At 40.4% G+C, this 19,564-nt stretch overlaps 1 protein-coding gene across 1 annotated transcript in view; it reads left to right on the top strand.

The window, feature by feature from the left end:
* Prpf6 (pre-mRNA processing factor 6) overlaps nt 1–19,564 on the top strand; it is a 51,874-nt gene that overhangs the window by 23,492 nt on the left and 8,818 nt on the right. The window contains exons 12-13 of the mRNA XM_003462783.5: nt 6,467–6,589; nt 18,880–19,001. Of these exons, the coding sequence (XP_003462831.1) occupies nt 6,467–6,589; nt 18,880–19,001 (245 nt within the window). The remainder of the gene's footprint in view (nt 1–6,466; nt 6,590–18,879; nt 19,002–19,564) is intronic.

Raw genomic sequence — 19,564 nt, 5'->3', positions numbered from 1 at the left:
AATCTTCCCTGTGTGTTCGTATAACCATAGAGTTTTTCCAGGTTTTCTGTTTCAGGAAAGGCCTTGGCTAGAATTGGAGTATTTTCTCTAGGCTGGAAGGGCTTTCTGGACGCTGATTCTGCATTCCAAAGGGCTTACTTTGCCTGTTCTCAGAGGTTCTCATTTCACTCCAAGTGGCAGTGCTGTGTGGAGCAGAGCTAGGAGTGAGCTCCTTGAGTTGGCCTCCATGCCAAGCTTCCTTTGAGAGGCCGAGGTGCATTGCTTGGTCAGTAGTGTATTCTTTTTGCTCTGCTCAGCCTGTGTTTTCAGTAAGAAGGCTATGAGGGCCTCTATCTGGAATGTAGATATCCTGTAGATACTGGTGCTAGGAGCTGGACTTTTCTTTTAGAGACTTGTCAGAGAGCAGAAAACTTGGCATGAGTTTGGATTGTTAGTTTTAAGCTGTGCTTAAAGTCTGTCTTCTGCTGCTCCCATTTGCTTATACTAGGACAGCAGTCCCCAGGCTTTTTGTAAGCAGGGACTAGTGTCACAGAAGACAACTATTCCTCAGACTAGGGTAGTTGGGGAGGGTGGTTTGAGGATGATTCAAGTACGTTACATTTATTGTGTACTTCGTTATTTCATTGTGATATATAATGAACTAGTTATACAACTGACCATAATACAGAATTATTGGGAGCCCTGAGCTTATTTTTGTGCAACTAGACATTCCTTTCTGAAAGTAATGGGAGATGGTGACACACAAAGTATGTTGTTTCTGTCCGGTCTGTTCCATAATCTTATTTTGGTTGCTGTCACTAAGAAAACCCTCCTTCACAAAGATAGCGTGTTGGAAATGGAGGTAGGCTTTTCACTCCTTTTTTAAGGATATTCTGCCTTTGACTAATCTAGAAGACACAGAGACTGTAAGTCTTCTGAAACATACTTTTTTTTTTTTTTTTTTTTTTTTTTGAGATAGGGTCTTGCTATTCAGTTTAGGCTGGCTTTGAGTTTACTTGGTAGCCCAGGCTTGTCTGGAACTTGCAGTGATCCTCCTGCTTCAGCCTCCCAAATGCTAGGATTATAAGCGTGTGTCACCACGCCTGGCTTTGAAACTTTTTTTTTTACCAGTACCAGGGATCGAACTCACAACCGCCTGCTTGCAAGGCAGGTGCTTATGCCACTAAGCTAAATCCCCAGCTTGAAACATATTTTAAAGGCCAGTGTTATTTATGATCTCAAGCATCTGATCCTTTTCTGGTGTGAACAAAGTTGATTAAGTTGGCTTATTCACAAATAGGTGGCAGAGCCATTCCATTCTTTTTAGTTCTGAGAGTCTTTTATGGTTGGGAAATAATGCTCAAAATGTTTGAAAACTGAGATAGGTGATCATTCATCAGCTGAGAGAAAGAAGGTTCTGGCTCAATCTCTTTCAGAATCTCTGCCAGTTTTGAATCATGTCAGAAGTCCCAGTGTTTACTTGTTGCCTCCATAATTCCAGTCTGTCTTGGAAGAAGTGACTTTTTTTTTTTAAGACAAGGTCTTGAAATGTAGTTCAGGCTAACCTTGAACTTACTCTGTAGGCCAGACTGGCCGTGGACTTGTGGTAGTCCTCCTGCCTAAGCCTCCTAAGTACTTGGATTACCAGTGTGTGCCGTTATGCCCCACTGAGTGCAGCCTTATCTGCCATTTGTCGTCCTGCCCTTAAGTGACAGATTGGGTTTCTTGAGCAGGTTGAATGCATCATATGAGTAAGCAAAATTTGCTACCCATTTGGTGTCACTGAAATATTCTGCCAGTGATAACTTTTTCTAAAAGAAATCTCTGGAGTGGCTTTTGTAACTCAGAAACTCTGGCAGTGACCTGCCTTAAAAAGCCATCTCAGTTCCGTGTTTAAAAGATGTGTGCTCTGCTTCATCTTCTTGCAGAGATATGGGAAGAAACCTGAGTTAATGTGGCGATAATTTTAATCATATCCTGCAAAACATTGTTAGCTTCAAGTGATGTTTTTAGGCTAGTCAGCATTTTTCAATGGATGACACAGTGTACTGACTTAAATTAATAATCAATCCCCAGGGGCTGGGGATTTAGCTCAGCAGCATAAGCACCTGCCTTGCAAGCAGGCGGTCGTGAGTTCAATCTCTGATACCGATAAAAAAGAAAAAAGGAAAAAAAAAGTTTAAAAAAAAAAATCAATTCCTTTGCCCTAGAATGAATCTAGAATGCTGTCCATTCATGGTAACACATTCTGTCTGTGCATACACTGACACCCAGTGCTTTTATTAAAGCCGGGGATGGTGGTGCATCCCTGTAATCCCAGCACTTGAGAGGCAGGAGAATCCTTACCTGGGTTACAAAGTGAGCTCAAGGCCAGTTGAGTTGCATAGTAAGACCCTGTCTCAAAAAAAAAAAAAAAAAAGCTTAGGGCTGGGGATTTAGCTCAGCAGTATAAGTGGCTGTCTGGCAATTGCAAGGTCATGAGTTCGATCCCTGGTTCCACAAAAAAAAAACCCCAAAACCCAAAAAGCTTGTAATCAAAGACTTAAATAGTTCTACAGCTATGGTTTTGACTAACAAAGCTGTACCTGATCCATCATCGTGTCCATCCTTCTGAAAAACATCGCACAAGTACAAACATTGTTGCCCTGTTGTCTGTATCGATAGACTCATTAGCCTGCATTGTGAGCCATGGTGACACTGCCTCAACTGCCTCTGCTATTTCCACTGCTCATCTAGTGATGCCAGCTGAAAGAAGAGCATGTGCTGCTGTTGAAACTGTGGCCTCTTAAAAGTTCTTGACAGATGTCCTCAGCAGCAGGCAGGATTAAGCCTTCACCAATAGTAAAGGGCTTCTCAGCTTCAGCAATGCAGTTAGCCACTGAGAATCGTGCTGTCAGTGAAGACACACTTGATGAAGTGGTGGCTTTCAATAATTGTTTCTGTTCTTCATGCTTATCTTTTTTTCTGGAATGAAGAACTCCAGAGGCTTGTCTTCTAATACAGACTTGTTCTCCATGTGACAGAGTAGTTTTAAAGGTGTCACGGCTTTGTTGGGAAGCCACATAGTATACATAGTGGTCTTGGGGAATATGAGTCACCTGTTGCAATGAACCTGTGACTTGAGTGGGATTCTTGGTATTTTCTTTTAAATGTGGCTCTTCTTTGGCATCTTGGAATCTTCTTCTATTTCATCACTGAACCCCTCACCCTTTTTTTGTTGTTGTTGACACAGAGTCTTGTTGTGTAATCCAGGCTAGCTTTGAACTCACTGTGTAGCCTAGGCTGGCTTCAAACTCACAGCAGTCCTCCTGCTTCTACCACCTATGTATTGGGATTACGGGTGTGTGTCACCACATTTGGCATTGGAAGGGTTTTGATATAGGTCGGCAAGCAGTTGATTTATGATGATCTCTGTGCAGTCCATCCTCTCTGCTGGTGTGTGTCTATTTGCAGATACACCCCAGGGCTGGCATCACCACCTCAGCTCCATCTCAGATCATCAGGCATGAGATTCTCCTAAGGAGCTACAATCTGAGTCCTTCATATGCCAGTCAGTAGTGGGGTTCACACTTCTATGAGAGTCAGAAGCTGCTGCTGATCTGGTAGGAGGTGGATCTCAGGTGGGAATGTGAGCAGTAAGGCATGGCAGTGAGTGTAGGTGAACCTCTGCTTGCTTACTGGCCCAGCACTCTTCTCCTGGTGTGGTCATAAACCGACCCTTTAGGGTGGGGGACTGCTGACTAGAATATAGTAGACTTCAGTTCTGCATTCAGTCATTTTAAGTCCAGTATATATTTCCATGATCTTGCAGTGAATTTTATGACATTCAAGTATTTTGCTCCAATTCTTTTTACTTTATTTTGAGGTATTGTGAATTACACCCAGGGTCTTTGTACTGAGCTACCCTGCTCCTTTTTAGAGCTAGGTTCTCACAAAGTCAGAGTTGCCCAGGCTGGATTGAACTTGAGATCTCCCTGCCTCATCCTCCCAGAGTGCTAGGATGACAGATGTGTGTCACCGTGCTTGAGTAGCAGCCAACATTTATTGAGCTCCTGCTGTGTACCAAACTCCCTGAATGCTATATGTGTTGTGGCATCTAATTTTTGTCTTTTTTTTTTTGGTACCAGGGATTGAACTCATGACATAGCATTTGCCAGGCAGGTGCTTACACCACTGAGCTCAATCCCTAGCTTCCTAATCTTTGTCTTGATCCTTCCTTACTTTCTGTTTTTTTGAGAACTTACTCTAGTGGGGCTTTGATCCCACTGCATGACTGAAAACTTTGTAAGTGTCGTGTCCAGCCTTCACTTGACTAGATCAAAGTCTTTGCGTTACTGTAAACAGTACTGCCTCCAATTCTTTGTTGATTTTTTTTTTTTAGTACTTGGTTTCTTTTCTTCTTAGTTGAACTCATGACCTTATGCTTACCAGGCAAGTGCTTAAGCCCCTGAGCTAAATCCTCAGCATTCCTCTCAGTTTTTAAATAAGTAATCTGTTTCACCTTTAACTCCCTTTTTCTGTGCTTGCCTATTGCTTAGAATAATTTTTATATATTCCAGGAACCCCCAAATATGTATTATGCCCTATGTACTCCCTGCAGCCTTGTGACAGTCCTAAAGCCTGATACCTTCAAGACATCCACAAAATAATTGGTCCCTCAGCCTCACCTCTGTGGCAAGCACCTAGCTTCTACTCACACATCATCCCTGATTGCTTTGTCTCACACCTAATCCATGGAGGGATTTTCTGGTTTTACTTTTACTCGTAGAGCCAAGGTGACAGCTGACATCTCAGATTATTACCACAGTACTTCCTAGTATTTCCAGCAGCCAAGGTGATTTGAAAGAAATCTCAGCATACTAGTTAAATGTGCTTCAAAGCCTCTGCCCTATATGGAACAAATAGCCATACTCTTGTGTGGCCCGCAGGCCTTTAGGGTCTGGGCTCAGCTTCATCATCTTGTTCATCTGCTGCTTGTGTCCTGCTTGTGACCTTTTTGTTATGTGTTAAGGTGTACCTCATCTTTGCCGTTGGTCCTGCTGTCTGCTGAGATGACTTTTTTGTTTGTTTGTTTCAGTTAGGATCTCACCCTGTAATTCAGGCTGGCATCAAACTTACTTGAAACCCAGGCTGGCCTTAAACTCTCAGTAGTCTTCCTGCCACAGTCTTCTGAGTGCTGGGCTCATTAGAGGCATACAGTTCTTGTTCTGTCTTGGTCCATTAATCTCGTCCTGGGCCACTGTTGGCATGTCTAGTGTGCCTTGGCCTGCTTGGCAGTGTCTGTTCCCCATACCTGATGCTGTGACTAGCTAATCAGCCTCCTGTCACTGGACACATTGGGGTGGCTCTTTGTCTTTATCATTTGCAGACAGTGCTACAGAAGTGCCCTGGTACATGCATTGTGTTGAGTCCATGGGAATATACTCATAAGATGAATCACTTCAGTTAAACTTGGTGGGTCAGATGTGTGTGCTGTATTTTAAGGTAGAGGTGAAGCTGCCCTCCCTAAGGGTTGCTGCACACGTGTTCCTTGGTAGTATTAGATCTGTAGTTACCTTTGTCAAGCTAGAGGAGTCAGCACATGCTTCAGTATCATGGACCCTAAAATGATACTTTCAGTGTGGCTTAGCGTCGTAAAATTAAAAATAGCTTTGCCTTTCATTTTATACATTTAAAATTTGTATTTTTATTTTCTGGTGAATTGTATGTTAAGTCTTTTGCAACATTTCTCTGTTAAATGAGAGGTGTTTTTCAAATTGATGTGAATGCAAGATACCTATTTTATTGTCTCAAATCTTCAGTAATATTTCTGCATTTCATGCTGTGGAATTTTGTGTGGTTTCTATTTATACATCGCAAAATATGGTTTCCTAAAATCAGGAGTGCCTTGCTGCTGGTTGGCCTGCCTAGCAGGATGCCATCGTTATGAGTTGTCTACCCTGCCTCCCAAGGTTTCAGCCTCACCTCTTGTGCTGTTGGCTCTGCTTGACAAGTTTGCCTGTCTGGGTCAAAACATTTCTGTCCTATGTCAGTTTTGATTCTTGAGGCCCAGCCTAACAAATACAAGTATTTTTGAATTTGTCTTTTATTCCTTTACTTTGTAAGGTTTTTTTTTTAGCACATGGAACTCTTACAGCCACTGAGTGGCATAATAAAACCCTTTATACACAATAGATATTTAAAGTTTATTGTACTGGTGGCTGTGTTTTCTGTCAGTGCTCAGTATTTATCACATTTATGTGTTGGTGAGGCAGCTGAGCTGTGTCAAGACTGCACACCTATGAGATGACATACCTCTGGTTCTCACATACCAGGAGGGGCTTGTTTCTTATTTGTTTGGGGTGGTGTGGGGCATCAAAGTCAGGGCCTTAATATACACTGGGCAAGTGCTCTAACACAGACCTACATCCCCAGCCCCACCCTTTGCAGGCAACTGCTGTTCTGACATCAAAATTCAAAACTCAGAATTTTTGTGTTCCTCTTTCAGGACGCTGAGGAGTGTGACCGGGCAGGGAGTGTGGCCACCTGCCAGGCAGTCATGCGTGCTGTGATTGGTATTGGGATTGAAGAAGAAGATCGGAAGCACACCTGGATGGAAGATGCTGATAGTGTGAGTTTTTTGATTGTGTGATTTTTTTTTTTTTTTTTTTTTTTTTTGAGACAAGGTCTCTCTGTGTAGTTCAGGCTGGCCTTGCACTCACTATGTAGCCCAGGCTGACCTTGAACTTGCAGCACCCTCCAAGTGCTGAGATTATAGGCATGAGCTACCACACCTGGCTTGACTGTATGAATTTTTTTCCCCCTGATGTGGAGGCTTTACCAGGAACAGCAGATATCTTAGATAAGTGGGCTGTTCTAAAAATCTTTTTTTCTTTTTCTTCTGATCTTCTGGGAATTCAATTCAACTTTCACATTAAGTTGCATTCCTCATTTTTTGCTTTTTTTTTTTGGTTTTTTGAGACAAGATCTCACTATGTAGTTCAGGATGGCCTTGAACTCACAGTGATCCTCCTGCTTCAGTCTCCCAAGTGTTGGCATTACTGGTGTGCATCACCACACCCAGCAAAATGTTTAAATTTTAAAAATTACTACAGTAAAGGACACATGGATCTGGGATTTAGCTCAGTGGTGTAGCGCCTCTCTACCAATTGCAAGGCCCTCAGTTCAATTCCTGGTACCAAAATAATAATATAATAATAATAATAAAAAAGGACATGTTGCCATAATCCCCATCAAAATAGCACCCTTGCTTAAGACATACTTATTGCATCATTCTTGCCACCTTCTTTTTTTTTTTTAACAGTAGCAAAGTTTATTTGAAAAAGTAAAAGTGAAGAGTCAGGGAGAAACTGGCTCTGCAGAGCAATTTTGGGCTGAGTAAAAGAGGAAAAAGCAAGGTAAAAGTCTTGGAGGACACAGGGTAGTCTACCATGAAGAAAAGCCTCTATAGCCTCTTGCTGCCTTCTGAGGCAGCTCTGGTGTCCTCTTTCTTGTCTTTAGTTGTGTTTTTGTGGCTGCCTTGTCCTGAATCATTTTCAAAACATTTGTCTTTCGTGGTCATTTGAGGAAGAGCCAGAAGTTACACAGTGCAAATCTAGCGAATAAAGTAGATGAAGACACATTGTGATATTTTTAATGTCTGCCTGCCTGTTGGATGGCACTTGGCAGCAGTATACACTGTATTTCTGATCATACCTTGTAAAGACACTTAGGAAAGAGCTGCTCTAGAAAGTGGCAAGCATGATGGGATAAATGTGTTTTAAGTGAGGGGGGAGAATTTTGAGAGAGATTAATGGCAGTATGTCTTTTATTGCAGTAAACTTTTTACTCACTTTACTTGCACTTGCCAGGCAGGTGCTTATATCACTGAGCTAAATCCCCCACCCCTGCAATAAACTATTAAAATGTATAGATTCACTATATATTTTGATCATCCCTTGTAAATTGCCCAATCTGGGACTGAATTTGTGATTCTTCTGCCTTAGCTTTTCAGAGTGCTGGGATTGATTATTGGTATGTGCCACCATACCTGGCTTAAAAATCTTTTTGATAGTTTTTATTTCATTTGCAGTACTGAGAATTGAATCCAGAGCCTTCAATTTGAGTTCTGTGCCTCCAGTCCATTATTTTTGTTTTAGTTTTGAGGCAAGGTCTGCTACCCATGCTGGGCTTGAATTTTTGATCTACCTATTGCAGCTTCCCAGAATGCTGGGATTACAGGTTTGCATCACTAGTACCTGGATTGATCCATTTATTTTAAATGTAGTTATAGTAGTAAGAAAAGCAGTTCTCTGTGAATCTGAGTTTAAGTGAAGAGCTGGTATTTTAAATGCTTCCTAAATGGACAAGAAACCCAGTTATGTTATCTAAGGTCATGTAATATGTGGGCCATCATGACTGGGGTACATCTTCTTTTGCTGTTTATCTTAATATTTCCTGGTCCCTGGTTCTGCAATAAATTTCATTTCAGACAGCATTTTGTGTATGATCCTTTAAGATTCCCTCAGAATAAGTTTCCAAGGGAAAAACTATAGGGCCAGATTATTAAACATGTTAATTATTTCAGACATATAAGGATGTTGGGGAACCCTAAAGAATTCTTACCTGTCTTTTACCTTTTTTTTGTCTTTTTGAAACAGTGTCTTGCTGTTTGGTTTAGGCTGGCCTTCAGCTCTTTGTAGCCCAGGCTGGTCTCAAATTTGCAACTGCCCTTTATTTTTGATCCCTCAGATTTACCCATCTGACCATGTTGGCCTGATAGTCTCTTCATACATGTACAAGCACAGAGCCCGTGTGTTCTTTCTCTTCTATTGGAGAGTTTGCTCTGCCTTTTACCTCTAAACACTGTAGTGTGTGTTTCTTCCAAAGAGGGAATTCTCAGCATATAGTCTCAGCACTGTGGTAGGCTGAGGCAGGAGAACTTCAACGTCAGTCCCATCCTGTGCAACTTATATGCTAAATAAAAAGTCAAAATGGGATGGGGAAGTCATTCAGTGAGAGAATTCTGGGTTCAGTCCCAATAAACGAAACAAGGCATTCTTTTTTACAACCATAGCACATGGCTGTCAAGATTAAGATCAAGGTCAGGATATAATGTTAGGATAGGATTACTATGTAATTTGCAGACCATATTCAGATCTTTCAGCAAAAGAAAAGCCAACTGTGTTCTGTTGAGAAGACTCCATGGTACAATCTCTCTCTCTGTCTCTCTCTCTCTTTTTTTTTGGTACTGGGGATTGAACTCACAACCTTGTGCTTGCCAGGCTGTGCTGCCTGATTATACAGTCTTGGCTCAGTTTGTAACAGGGCTTTAATGCATCTTGGCGTGTCTATGGGTTTTTTTTTTTTTTTTTTTTTGGTGTTTTGGTTGTTTTCTTTTTTTGTTAAATGAATACATGTAAGATATGTATATAATGATAACATTCATCATAGGTACTTTGTACCTGTACGTGATATCTCTTGGTGCTGCTTTTTTTCTAATTCTCCTCTCCCTTCAATCTGTTTTCCTTCCTCACTTACAAAAAACTTTGTTCCCATTTTTTTCTTCTATTAGCTTTTTTTTTTGTTTCTTTCCCCTTACCCCTCCCTTGTTCCTCTTCTGTCTCGCTCTTTTTTTTTTCTTCAAATGCGTTTTTTTAAGGAGAAAAAGGAAAAAAAAAAACCCTAAAAATTTCAAAACACATCATTCAGCAAATAACAATATACATACATTGTATATGTTACCCCAAATCATTCACCCAGAGCACAAGACCTCTGCATTCAGTTGTTCAAACAGTATTGTTCCTTTTATTTGAACGTTTTTTTCCCATTTCCCAATATCTATTATAATTTTTGTCCTTATTTACACTTTCAGTTTCTCATACCAGAGAAGCAATTCAGTATTTACATGTGTGTGTCTGTTAAGTATATGGTCTCAAGGTGTATCCTTCTTTATGGCAGAGTAGTACTCCATTATATTAAAAAAATCCACATCATTCTTTATCCATTTGGTTGATTCCAAATTCCACTTGGTTGATTGACATTTGGGCTGTTTCCAGTATTCAGTTGTTGCAACCTGTACCGCTATGCACACGGGTTTGGATGTATCACTGTGGTATGATGCTTTTAATCCTTTTGGAAAGATACCAGGAAGGAAATAGCTGGATCAAATAGAGCCTTTAGTTTTAGGTTTTTGAGGAATCTTCATACTGATCTGCACAGTGGTTGCACCAGGATACACTCCCAGCAGCGGCAGGGAAGAGTTCATTTTCCCCACAGCCCTGCCAGCATTTGTTACTGGTTGATTTCTTGATAGTAGCCATTCTCTCTGGAGTGAGATAAAATCTCAGTGTTGTTTTAGTTTACATCTTTCAAATGACCAGTGATGTTGAACATTTTTTCATGCATTTATTTGCCATTCTACTTCTTTATCTGAGAAACATCTATTTGTTTCAGACACCCATTTTTGGAGTAGGTCTTTAAATTTGGCAGAGCCTGATGTTTTTTTAATTTCTTCATATATTCCAGATATTAGTCTTTGTCTGAGGAACAGCTGGGAAGAATGTTTTCCCACATTGTGAATTGTTTCTTCACTCCGCTAGTGGTTTCTTTTGCTGTGCACTTGTTTTTCTTTTTATTTTTTTGCTTCCCACTTGGTGATTCTTTGTGATATTTCCTGTGCAGTCAGGGTTTTGTTCTTAGTCTTTCTGTAAAACAGTGTCTTCAAGAGTTCTTCCTGTTTTCTCTTTCAAATTTGGTGCTTCTGTTTTTAATATTTAGATCTTTGATCCACTTCAGTTTTAGTTTAGTGCATAGTGAAAGATAGGAGTATGAAGCAGCGGCACAAGGCAGAGAACAGCTGAGACCACTGACCTGTGTAGAGGCAACGCAGCGTGGAATTCGTTGTGCTTGGGTACAGGCAGGCAGGGGGCGAAACAGCTGTCTGTAGGGAACAGAGAGAAGCAAATTTTTTTTAATAGGGCTTAAAAGAAGACAAGGGACCCTTCATGGTCAGATTTCCCTGCATGTTGCATGCCTCAGTGGACAAAATCCTTGAGGCGTTAGGTGTGATGCTTGGGTGTCTTTAGATGTCCAGGTGCTTGCAGGATTCTGTGTTTTATCATCTCTTTTTTTAAGACATCCTGTGGGGGCTGGCGATTTAGCTCAGTGGCATAAGGGCCTGCCTGGCAAGTGTGAGGTTGTGAGTTCGATCACCAGTACCACAAAAAGAGAAAGAGAGAGAAAAAAAGATGTACTGTGTTTGCAGAGGGCACTGATGTTAAGTTCAGAAAAATGCCTCTGCTGGCAGAAAGGTTGAGTATCATGTCCAAATCAAGCCTTGCAGGGGGTGTTTTAATCTTTGCCATGTGGAAAGCCAGTTTTCCCAGCACCAGCTTTTAAAGAGGCTATTTTTCTTCCAGTGAAGATGTCTGACTCCTTTGTCAGAGGTAAGGTAACAGTATGTTTGGAGTAGGTTCTGCATCTTTTAATCTGTTGCACTGATCTTCATTTCTGTTTGTTGTTGTTGTTGTTTGGCCACTACCATACTGTTTTTATCACAGCAGCTCTGCAGCATAATTTCAAATCAGGGATTCTGATGTTCCCTGCCTTACCTTTGTTGCCCAGAATTGTTTTTGTTATTCCAGGTCTCTTCTGGTTCCAAATGAATTTTAGGATTGTTTTCTCTAATTCTGTGAGATATGCTACTGGTATTTTTAATCAGGATTCCATTAAATCTATGTGATAATTTTGGAAGTATGGCCATTTTCACTATATTGGTTCTTTCTACTCAAGAACAAGAGATATTCCGTTTTGTGATCTCCTTTGTTAAGAGTAGTTTGGGTTTTATTTGTTTGTTTTTGTCTTTCTTTTTCAGACAGGGTCTCACTCTATGGCGCAGACTGGCCTTGAGAGTACTTTACAGTTTTTAATATAAAGGTCTTTACTTCCTTTGTTAAGTTGATTCCTAGGTATTTCATTTTTTTGGGTGGTTTGTGAAAATTGTGCTTTTCTAATTTCTCTGTCAGTGAGTTTGTTATTTATGTATGGGAAGGCTATTGATTTTTGAGTGGTGACTTTGTATCCAACTATGCTACTGAACTTGGTCTAAATGTCTTTTGGTAGAATTTTTGGGGTCTTCTGTGTAGAATATCATGTCACCCATGAATAATGATAATTTAACTTTTTCCTTTCCTATCCTTATTCTTTTTTTTCCCCTATCCTTATTCTTTATATTTCTTTCTCTTATCTAATTGCTCAGGCTAAAGTTTTCAGAACTCTATTGTTTTGTTCCTGATTTGAGAGTGAAAACTTCCAGCTTTTGTTCATTTAATGTGACGTTGGCTGTTGGTTTGTCAAAGACAGCTTTTATCAAATTGAGATAAAAAACATCTATTGCAGTTTTCTGCAGGTTTTATCATGAATGAGTGCTGAATGCCGTCAAAAACTTTCTGCCTCTATTGAGATGATCATATGGTTTTTGTCCTTGGCTCTGCTAATATAGTGTGTTACGTGTACTGATTTGCTTATGTTGAACCATGTCTGCATCCCTGGGATGAATCCAACTTGGTCATGATGTGTGAACTTCATGATTTGCATTGTTTGCCGGTATCTTATTGAGGATTTTTTGCATCTGTGTTCATTAGGAGATTGGCCTATAGTTGGTTTTTTTGGTTAGATCCTTCTCTGGTTTTGGAGTGAGCGTAATGCTTGCTTCCAGGAATGAATTTGGGAATATTGCTTACCTTTCAGTTTCATTAAAGAGCTTGAGAAGTAGCAGTATTAGATTTTTCAGGGCCTGGGGGCTGGGGATTTAGCTCAGTGGCAGAAGCGCCTGCCTTGCAAGCAGGCAGTCGTGAGTTCGATCCCCGGTACCGATAAAAAGGAAAAAGACAAAAAAAAAAAGATCTTTCAGGGCCTGGGCTTTTCTTTGTTAGTAGGTTTTTCTTTTTATTGGGGGGAATGTTTTGTTTGTTTGTTTGTTTGTTTGTTTTGGTTTTTGAGACAGGATTCTTCTGTGTAGTTCAGGCTGGCGTTGAGTGCACCATGTAGCCTAGGTTGCCCTTGAATTCATGGGAATCTTCCTGCCTCAACCTCTCAAATGCTGGGATTACAGACAGGAACCATCATGCCTGGCTCATACTCAGTGTTGGCTTGAAATCCTCTTAGTTTGCAAAGAGATAGGTAACCTTGCTTTTTTGCAGGTTCCTGATGGTGTATTATTTTCCATCCTTTGACTTTCAGTCTACAAATTTCTTTTTGCATAAAATGTGTTTCTTGTATATAGTATATTTTTGGATCTTGTTTCTTGATCCATTCTGCCAGTCTGTTTTTTTTCACTGGTGAATTCAAACCATTTACATTGATGGTTGTAACTGATACATAATTAATTTTCCTATAGTTGGTTCTCTGTTTAATTGCTTGTCTTGCCTATGGATTCATTCTATTAGAGTTCATGGAATAGTAGTCTTCGTGATCTCTTTCTAGACTGTCCTTGAGAATATTTTGGAATGCTGATTTGGTGGTCATGAATTTCTTTTAGGTTTTCTTTGTCAGAGAAGATAGTTTTACCACTAGGTGTGGTGATGCATGCTTGTAATCCCAGCACTCGGAAGCTGAGGCAGGAGGATCACAGTGAGTTCAAGACCAACCTGGCTACATAATATTGTCAAGGCCAGCCTAAACTGCATGGTGAGACCCTTGTCTCAAAAAGCCAAAAGCAAAGCAAAACAAAACAAATAATAGGTTTTGTTTGTTTGTTTGTTTTTGGTGCCAAGAATCAAACTTGGGACCTTGCACTTGCTAGGCAAGTGCTGTGGTGTTGAGCTATATTCCCAGCTCTTTTCCCAAAAAGAGATAGTTTTGTGGAGGTACATCATTCTAGGGTGGAGGTCATTTTCTTTTAGGGTGTGAAGTATTTCACCTCAAACTGTCCTTGATTTGAAGGTTTGTGTTGAGAGGTCAGCTGTGATTGTGATGGGCTTTACTTTAAAGGGGATTTGCTTCTTTTCTCTAATAACTTTTAATGTTCTGCTTGTTTTAAATATCTAGAAACTTGATTATTTATAGTCTTGGTGTAGGTTTTTTTTTTAATCATGGCTAATTGGAGTTCTATATGCCTCACTTATCTGATGTCAAATTCTTTTTCTCTATCAGGGAAGTTTTCTGCTATGTTGTCTCTGAATGGATTTTTTTAAATGTCATTTTGATATTGGGGAATGAAACTCCCAACCTACTATGTCTGATACAAGTTTGTGTTCTCTAAAATTGAAGAATGGATTTTAGGAACAACACAGGTTAAGAGCAGAATATATTTATTGAGAGAAAGAAAGCTTCTGTCTGAAGAGGGACAGAAAGGGTCCCAAAAGGGTTACCAAGGACTCTGTCTTTTCTAGGGACTTTTATAGAGTAAAATCATGGGGTGACGGGTTCAAGGGGGGGGAAGAGTGGGAACTCACAAAGCAGTTGGGCATAAGGTGGAACATAACTATAGTTAGCCAATAAGATTAGTAGTTCAGGTAAAATTGATTAAATTGAGAAAGCAAGTTATGTAGAAAGCGGGCCTTCTTAGAGCTGCGACTCTTCCTAGGGGGTTGAAATGGCTTCCTCAGGGTGATAGGGGACTATTTAGAATATCAATCCTCAAGATATTTGTTTGGTCTTTTGTCTTGAGGCCTGGCCCACAGCAGGAGGTGGGGGGAGGACCGGACGGGACTGCCAGGTCTCTGGGCTTATGCACCAGCTCTTTTGAGGACCTAGCCCTGTCTCACTGCCTATAATATTTCTAACTAACTCAGGTGCTTGTAACAATCTGGGCTATTGCCTGCTTTTTTCATCAACTCCAATAAATCTTATGTTATTTTTCTTTATATCATTTAGCAACTGTTGAATTGACTTCTCATGGTCCCTTGCTATTTTTAAAAATTTAATTTTTTTTTAATTTTAAAAAGGTTAAAACTAAGCATAACAAAACAGAACAAAGCAGATCAGAAAAAAACAGTGTGACACAGATGTCAAAGCAAGACAACAGGAGAGCTACAGTGGCTACCATAATGTCTCTTGTTTTCTTCTAAATGGTTGTCTTCACACACAACAATATCATACAAAACAAAATAGTATAAAACTTATCAGAGGGGCTGGGGATTTAGCTCAGCTGCATAAGCGCCTGCCTTGCAAGCAGGCAGTCCTGAGTTCGATCCCTGGTACGATAAAAACGAAAAAGACAAAAAAACAAAAACAAAAAAACAACTGATCAGAACAGAGTAAGGATGGCATTACAGGTCTTCCAAACCAGACAATGGCTGCCATAATGTTTCTTGTTCTCTTCAAAATAGTTGTCCATACCTTCATGTATGTTGAAATTCAACAATACAAAACAGACTAAAACCACTCTGAACAAAGAATAGAAGCATTACTGGATTTCACAACATGATGATACGGAATCAACAATGGATACCATGATGTCTGTTTTTCTTCAAAGTAGCTATTCATTTCATCACACATAATATAATCAGTTCTCATAAATTATTTAGGAGAAGTTGTAGGCATGTATAAACCTCTACATGTATTCCTGTCCTTTCTGCGTTAGGGAAAAACAAGACAAAACAAAACAGGTTACTAGAAAAGTAAGAAACAAAAAAGACAAATACAATAGCAAAGAGCCCAAAACTATAATGATATAGGCTTTCAAAACACAGTGCCCGAAATCTTTCTTTTTGTGATCACTAACTGCATCCTTTTTTTTTTTTTTTGGTACGAGGGATCGAACTCATGTCCTCGCGCTTGCCAGGCAGGCGCTCATGCCACTGAGCTAAATCCCCAGCCATCCTGTCTTCTATGTCTGACATTTTGTCCTCACACTGATCTATTCTGCTGCGTGTATTTTCAGTGGAACTTTTAATTTCTTAGATATCTGTTTGAATCTGTTTTATGGATCCCATTTTTTTCTATTTTGGGCATTCATAGTTTCCATTAATTTTCCTAAGCTGCTTCTCTTTTAATCTATATCTATTCTAGAATCACTAACCATGCTTTCATTATGGTCACAACCTCTGTAGTTATCTGAGAGACTTTTTTTTTTTTTTTTTTGTCTTTTTCCTTTTTATCGGTACCAGGGATCGAACTCACCACTGCCTGCTTGCAAGGCAGGCGTTTATGCCGCTGAGCTAAATCCCCAGCCCGAGAGATTATTTTTAATTTGATATTTTTCTCAGCCTTCGTTCTCTGCTTTGTTACTTCTGCTGTTACCACTTCAGAGAATTCATGTTGGTAGCTTTCAGACTCTTCTACTGCCTTGCCTCCTGGGTCTTCATTTGCTTTGCTTTGCTTTTCTCTTTCTTTCCTTTTTTTTTTTTTTTTTTTGTTTACTTCCTGGGTTGATTTTTGTAAATTGTTTACAACAGGTAGGTTTATTGCTAATATTTAGAACCCTTAAGAATAACTTCTTCTTAGAGATGTCTTCCAGTTATGAGCTGGCTTTTGGTTTTGAGTTTGTTGCAGTATCCCACTACTTCAATTGATTGGGGATATGAAGTTACTGCCTACTTGGCTCAGCCCCTAATTCTTAGGCATTGGCCTATAGTAGTTTTTATGATCCTTAGGAAATTTCAGTCTTCACATACCAGAAAGAACCACTGATTAGAGCAATCATGTCATTTTAGCTAAGGTGCTACAATCAGCAATAATAATAGCATCAAATACAATCAAAACAATGACAAACTGAGATAGATACCAATTTGCCTATCATATGAACTAGATAACAAAACTATATAACAAAATTTAAAACAAATCAGAAAAGTATATTCAGTAAGTAATCTGTCAGCATGACAATTTTACCCTCAGGAGAAAATTTAAAAAGGGTTAGGGGAAAAAATAGAAGAGATTATAAACAAATCTAGAGGACAAAGGAAAATCATGCAAACTTGCAGAAAACAGCAGAGAAAGAGAGAAGGAATAAATAAGAATAGAACAGCAGCCACCAAAAAGGAAAAAACTAGAAACCATGTTCATACTTCTATAAAAACAAGAATGAGCACTGAAGAGAAAAAAAAAAGGAAAAAAAAATCCACTTCAAAGTGTGTTGTCTGCTGTCACTGGTAGACAATATGCACAGAGTCCAGATCTGTGTTGATTAATCCCAGAAAGCTGGCCGAGGCTGTTTGGCAGGGCAGTGGATAATCCAGCAAGGCTGCACTTTCATTTCCCCTGTAGTTCAGACTGATTTCTGACCTTGAGGCTGGAACCAGACCCATTCTGCTTGCCTTCTGTAGGCTTTAACTTGACTGGGGGCCACTAGGTGGAGCCAGCACTTGTTCTGAGTTCAGGGCTCAGTTGACCCCTCTCCAAGATGGCTTCTGGACTTTTCCATGGGATGTCTGAACCCTGACCACTCACCAGCCACTGCAGTCCTCCATGTCCACTGCTCTCTTCCACTGGTGTATCTCTCCATGGAGGCCTCTAGGGTGACCAGCAGTCACTGGGCATCTGCAGGTATAAGCTGCCTCTTCCCATGCAGTGAGTCCATGCTCGGTGATAAGGACTGCTTGCCACCTTCTTCTTTGTTGAAATTTCTCTTTTCACTCTCCCCATGGGCTTCAGTTCGCCTTCAGATCCTTCCTGGTCCAGGTGACCCACTTGCCTCTTCACTGCTTTTTAGTCTGGACACCAAATCTTGGAGAGGTTCTTTTTCTGCTGCTTACCACTCTGCCATCTTTCCAGAAGTCCAGCATTTGGACACCAGATCTCAGAGAGGCTATTTCTCTGCCATTTACCACTCTGCTATCTTCTAGTATCTGTCTTTGTGGCTTTGTTTGCTTTTTTTTTTTTTTTTTTTTTTTTTTTGTGGTCCTTGGAATAGAACCCAGGCCCTCGTGTATGAGCTACCTCCATAGTCCTTTCTTTAAAAAGTTTTATGATTCTGAATGAGATTAAACATAAAGTCTTCACACTTAGCCTCATCTCTAACCCTTTTTATTTTTTATTTTGAGACAAGGTCTCACTAAGGCGATCAGTCTTACCTTGAACTTGCTGTCTCCTGCTTGATTCTTCTAGAATGCTTAGGTTATAGGCATGCACCACCATTTCTGGCCAGGCCAGTCATCCCCTTTGACTTGGATCTCTGTGATACTTGCTCATGGCTGTCTGAAGCTTTGTGTCTTTGGCAGGAATGTTGTGTCTTGCCCTGTGTAAAATGGAGGTACATACACTTATTTAGTCTGACCAGCAGGTCAGACTTAGTGCTGCTAGATTTCTCCTACTGTTTTTTCTTTTATGGTTAGTATTTTGCAAGGAAGCAATTTGTCCATTCTTGCCAAATTTTGGCTTACTAGTATGAGGATATGTTAATCGTATTTTTGCTCAGAATCAGTTGTTACTTTGATATTTGCCTGACACTGATATCCTAAATGCTATTTGTTTTGTACTTTGTTAGCTTGAATAATAAATAGTGGAGAGCTTACCTTTCCTGTTCCTTGGTGCGTGCTCCCTTCATGTGTATAGACTGAAATCATGACCCGTAGCTGGTGTCTTTGTGTGAAGCTCTCGAGGCTGGCATTTTGAGTCCTGGACTTTGTATATACTGATGCAGTTTGTTCCTTGAGTGAGTTGAGACATAAACCAATGGTAGTGGTCTTCCCCAATCCCCTGTATAAGGGATGAAACCTGGACCTTGTGCATGCTACGTCAGCATTCTGCTACTGAGCCACATCTACACCCTGATTCTTTTAAGTTATATTTAAAGAGAATCTTACTAAGTTGCCCAGGCTGGCCTTGAATTTGAGGTTACCATTCTCTGATGTCCCTGCCCTGGGTTGTACTTCTGATTAGTTCAGCTGGCATTGTGCATTTCCTAACAAGTGCTATCTCTGAGAACCATAAGATGTGCTCCACATTTACTCACCCCTAATACCTGTTTCTCTGCTGTAGTGTGTGGCCCACAACGCCTTGGAGTGTGCACGAGCCATCTATGCCTATGCCTTACAAGTTTTCCCCAGCAAGAAGAGTGTATGGCTGCGAGCTGCATACTTTGAGAAAAATCATGGCACCAGGTATGTTTGGGACCCACCTTTCCTGTGTGCTTATTGTACCTGCTACTCACATTTGTGTGGTGTTTGATTTTAAATCTTGCGTTCCAACCCATGAATGCTTCCATCTGAGGTCTGGCCTTCTGTGAGATGGGACACGTGATTAAGACAGAAGCTTTTATGGCCCTTCTTGGGACTTTGCAGCTGGATTGGTCTTTATAGCCCCTTGTGCAATAGGATTATCACTCTTTTATATTTGAGAAACAGGTGTCAAGATGACCTGTCCTGACCAAGTGTTCCATGACTCCAGAAGAGGCTGGGTGCAGACTTCAGGCTGGAGCCAACATGTTGGTGGTGGGCATTGGCTTCAGCAGTGAACAAATTTGCATCTGGAACCTGCAAGCTGTTTTTATTTAAGCTGTGCTGCTTTTGGTTTGGCTAGGTTTTATGCACAGAGGAGGTCCATTACAATTTTCTTTAATTGTACTCCTTAATTAGAAAAACCTTTTCAGGTCTTCCTCATTGGCTGTAAATGCTGATTAAATTAGGTCTTGCAATTTCTCATTTAAAACGGGTAGCTCTCTAGG

The sequence above is a fragment of the Cavia porcellus genome, unplaced genomic scaffold (assembly GCF_034190915.1).
Source record: "Cavia porcellus strain 051 isolate PalLab524CR breed Dunkin Hartley unplaced genomic scaffold, mCavPor4.1 scaffold_5, whole genome shotgun sequence".
Lineage (NCBI taxonomy): Eukaryota > Metazoa > Chordata > Mammalia > Rodentia > Caviidae > Cavia > Cavia porcellus.
The sequence above is the reverse complement of the archived record's forward strand: the minus strand, read 5'-3'. Positions and strand labels throughout refer to the sequence as shown.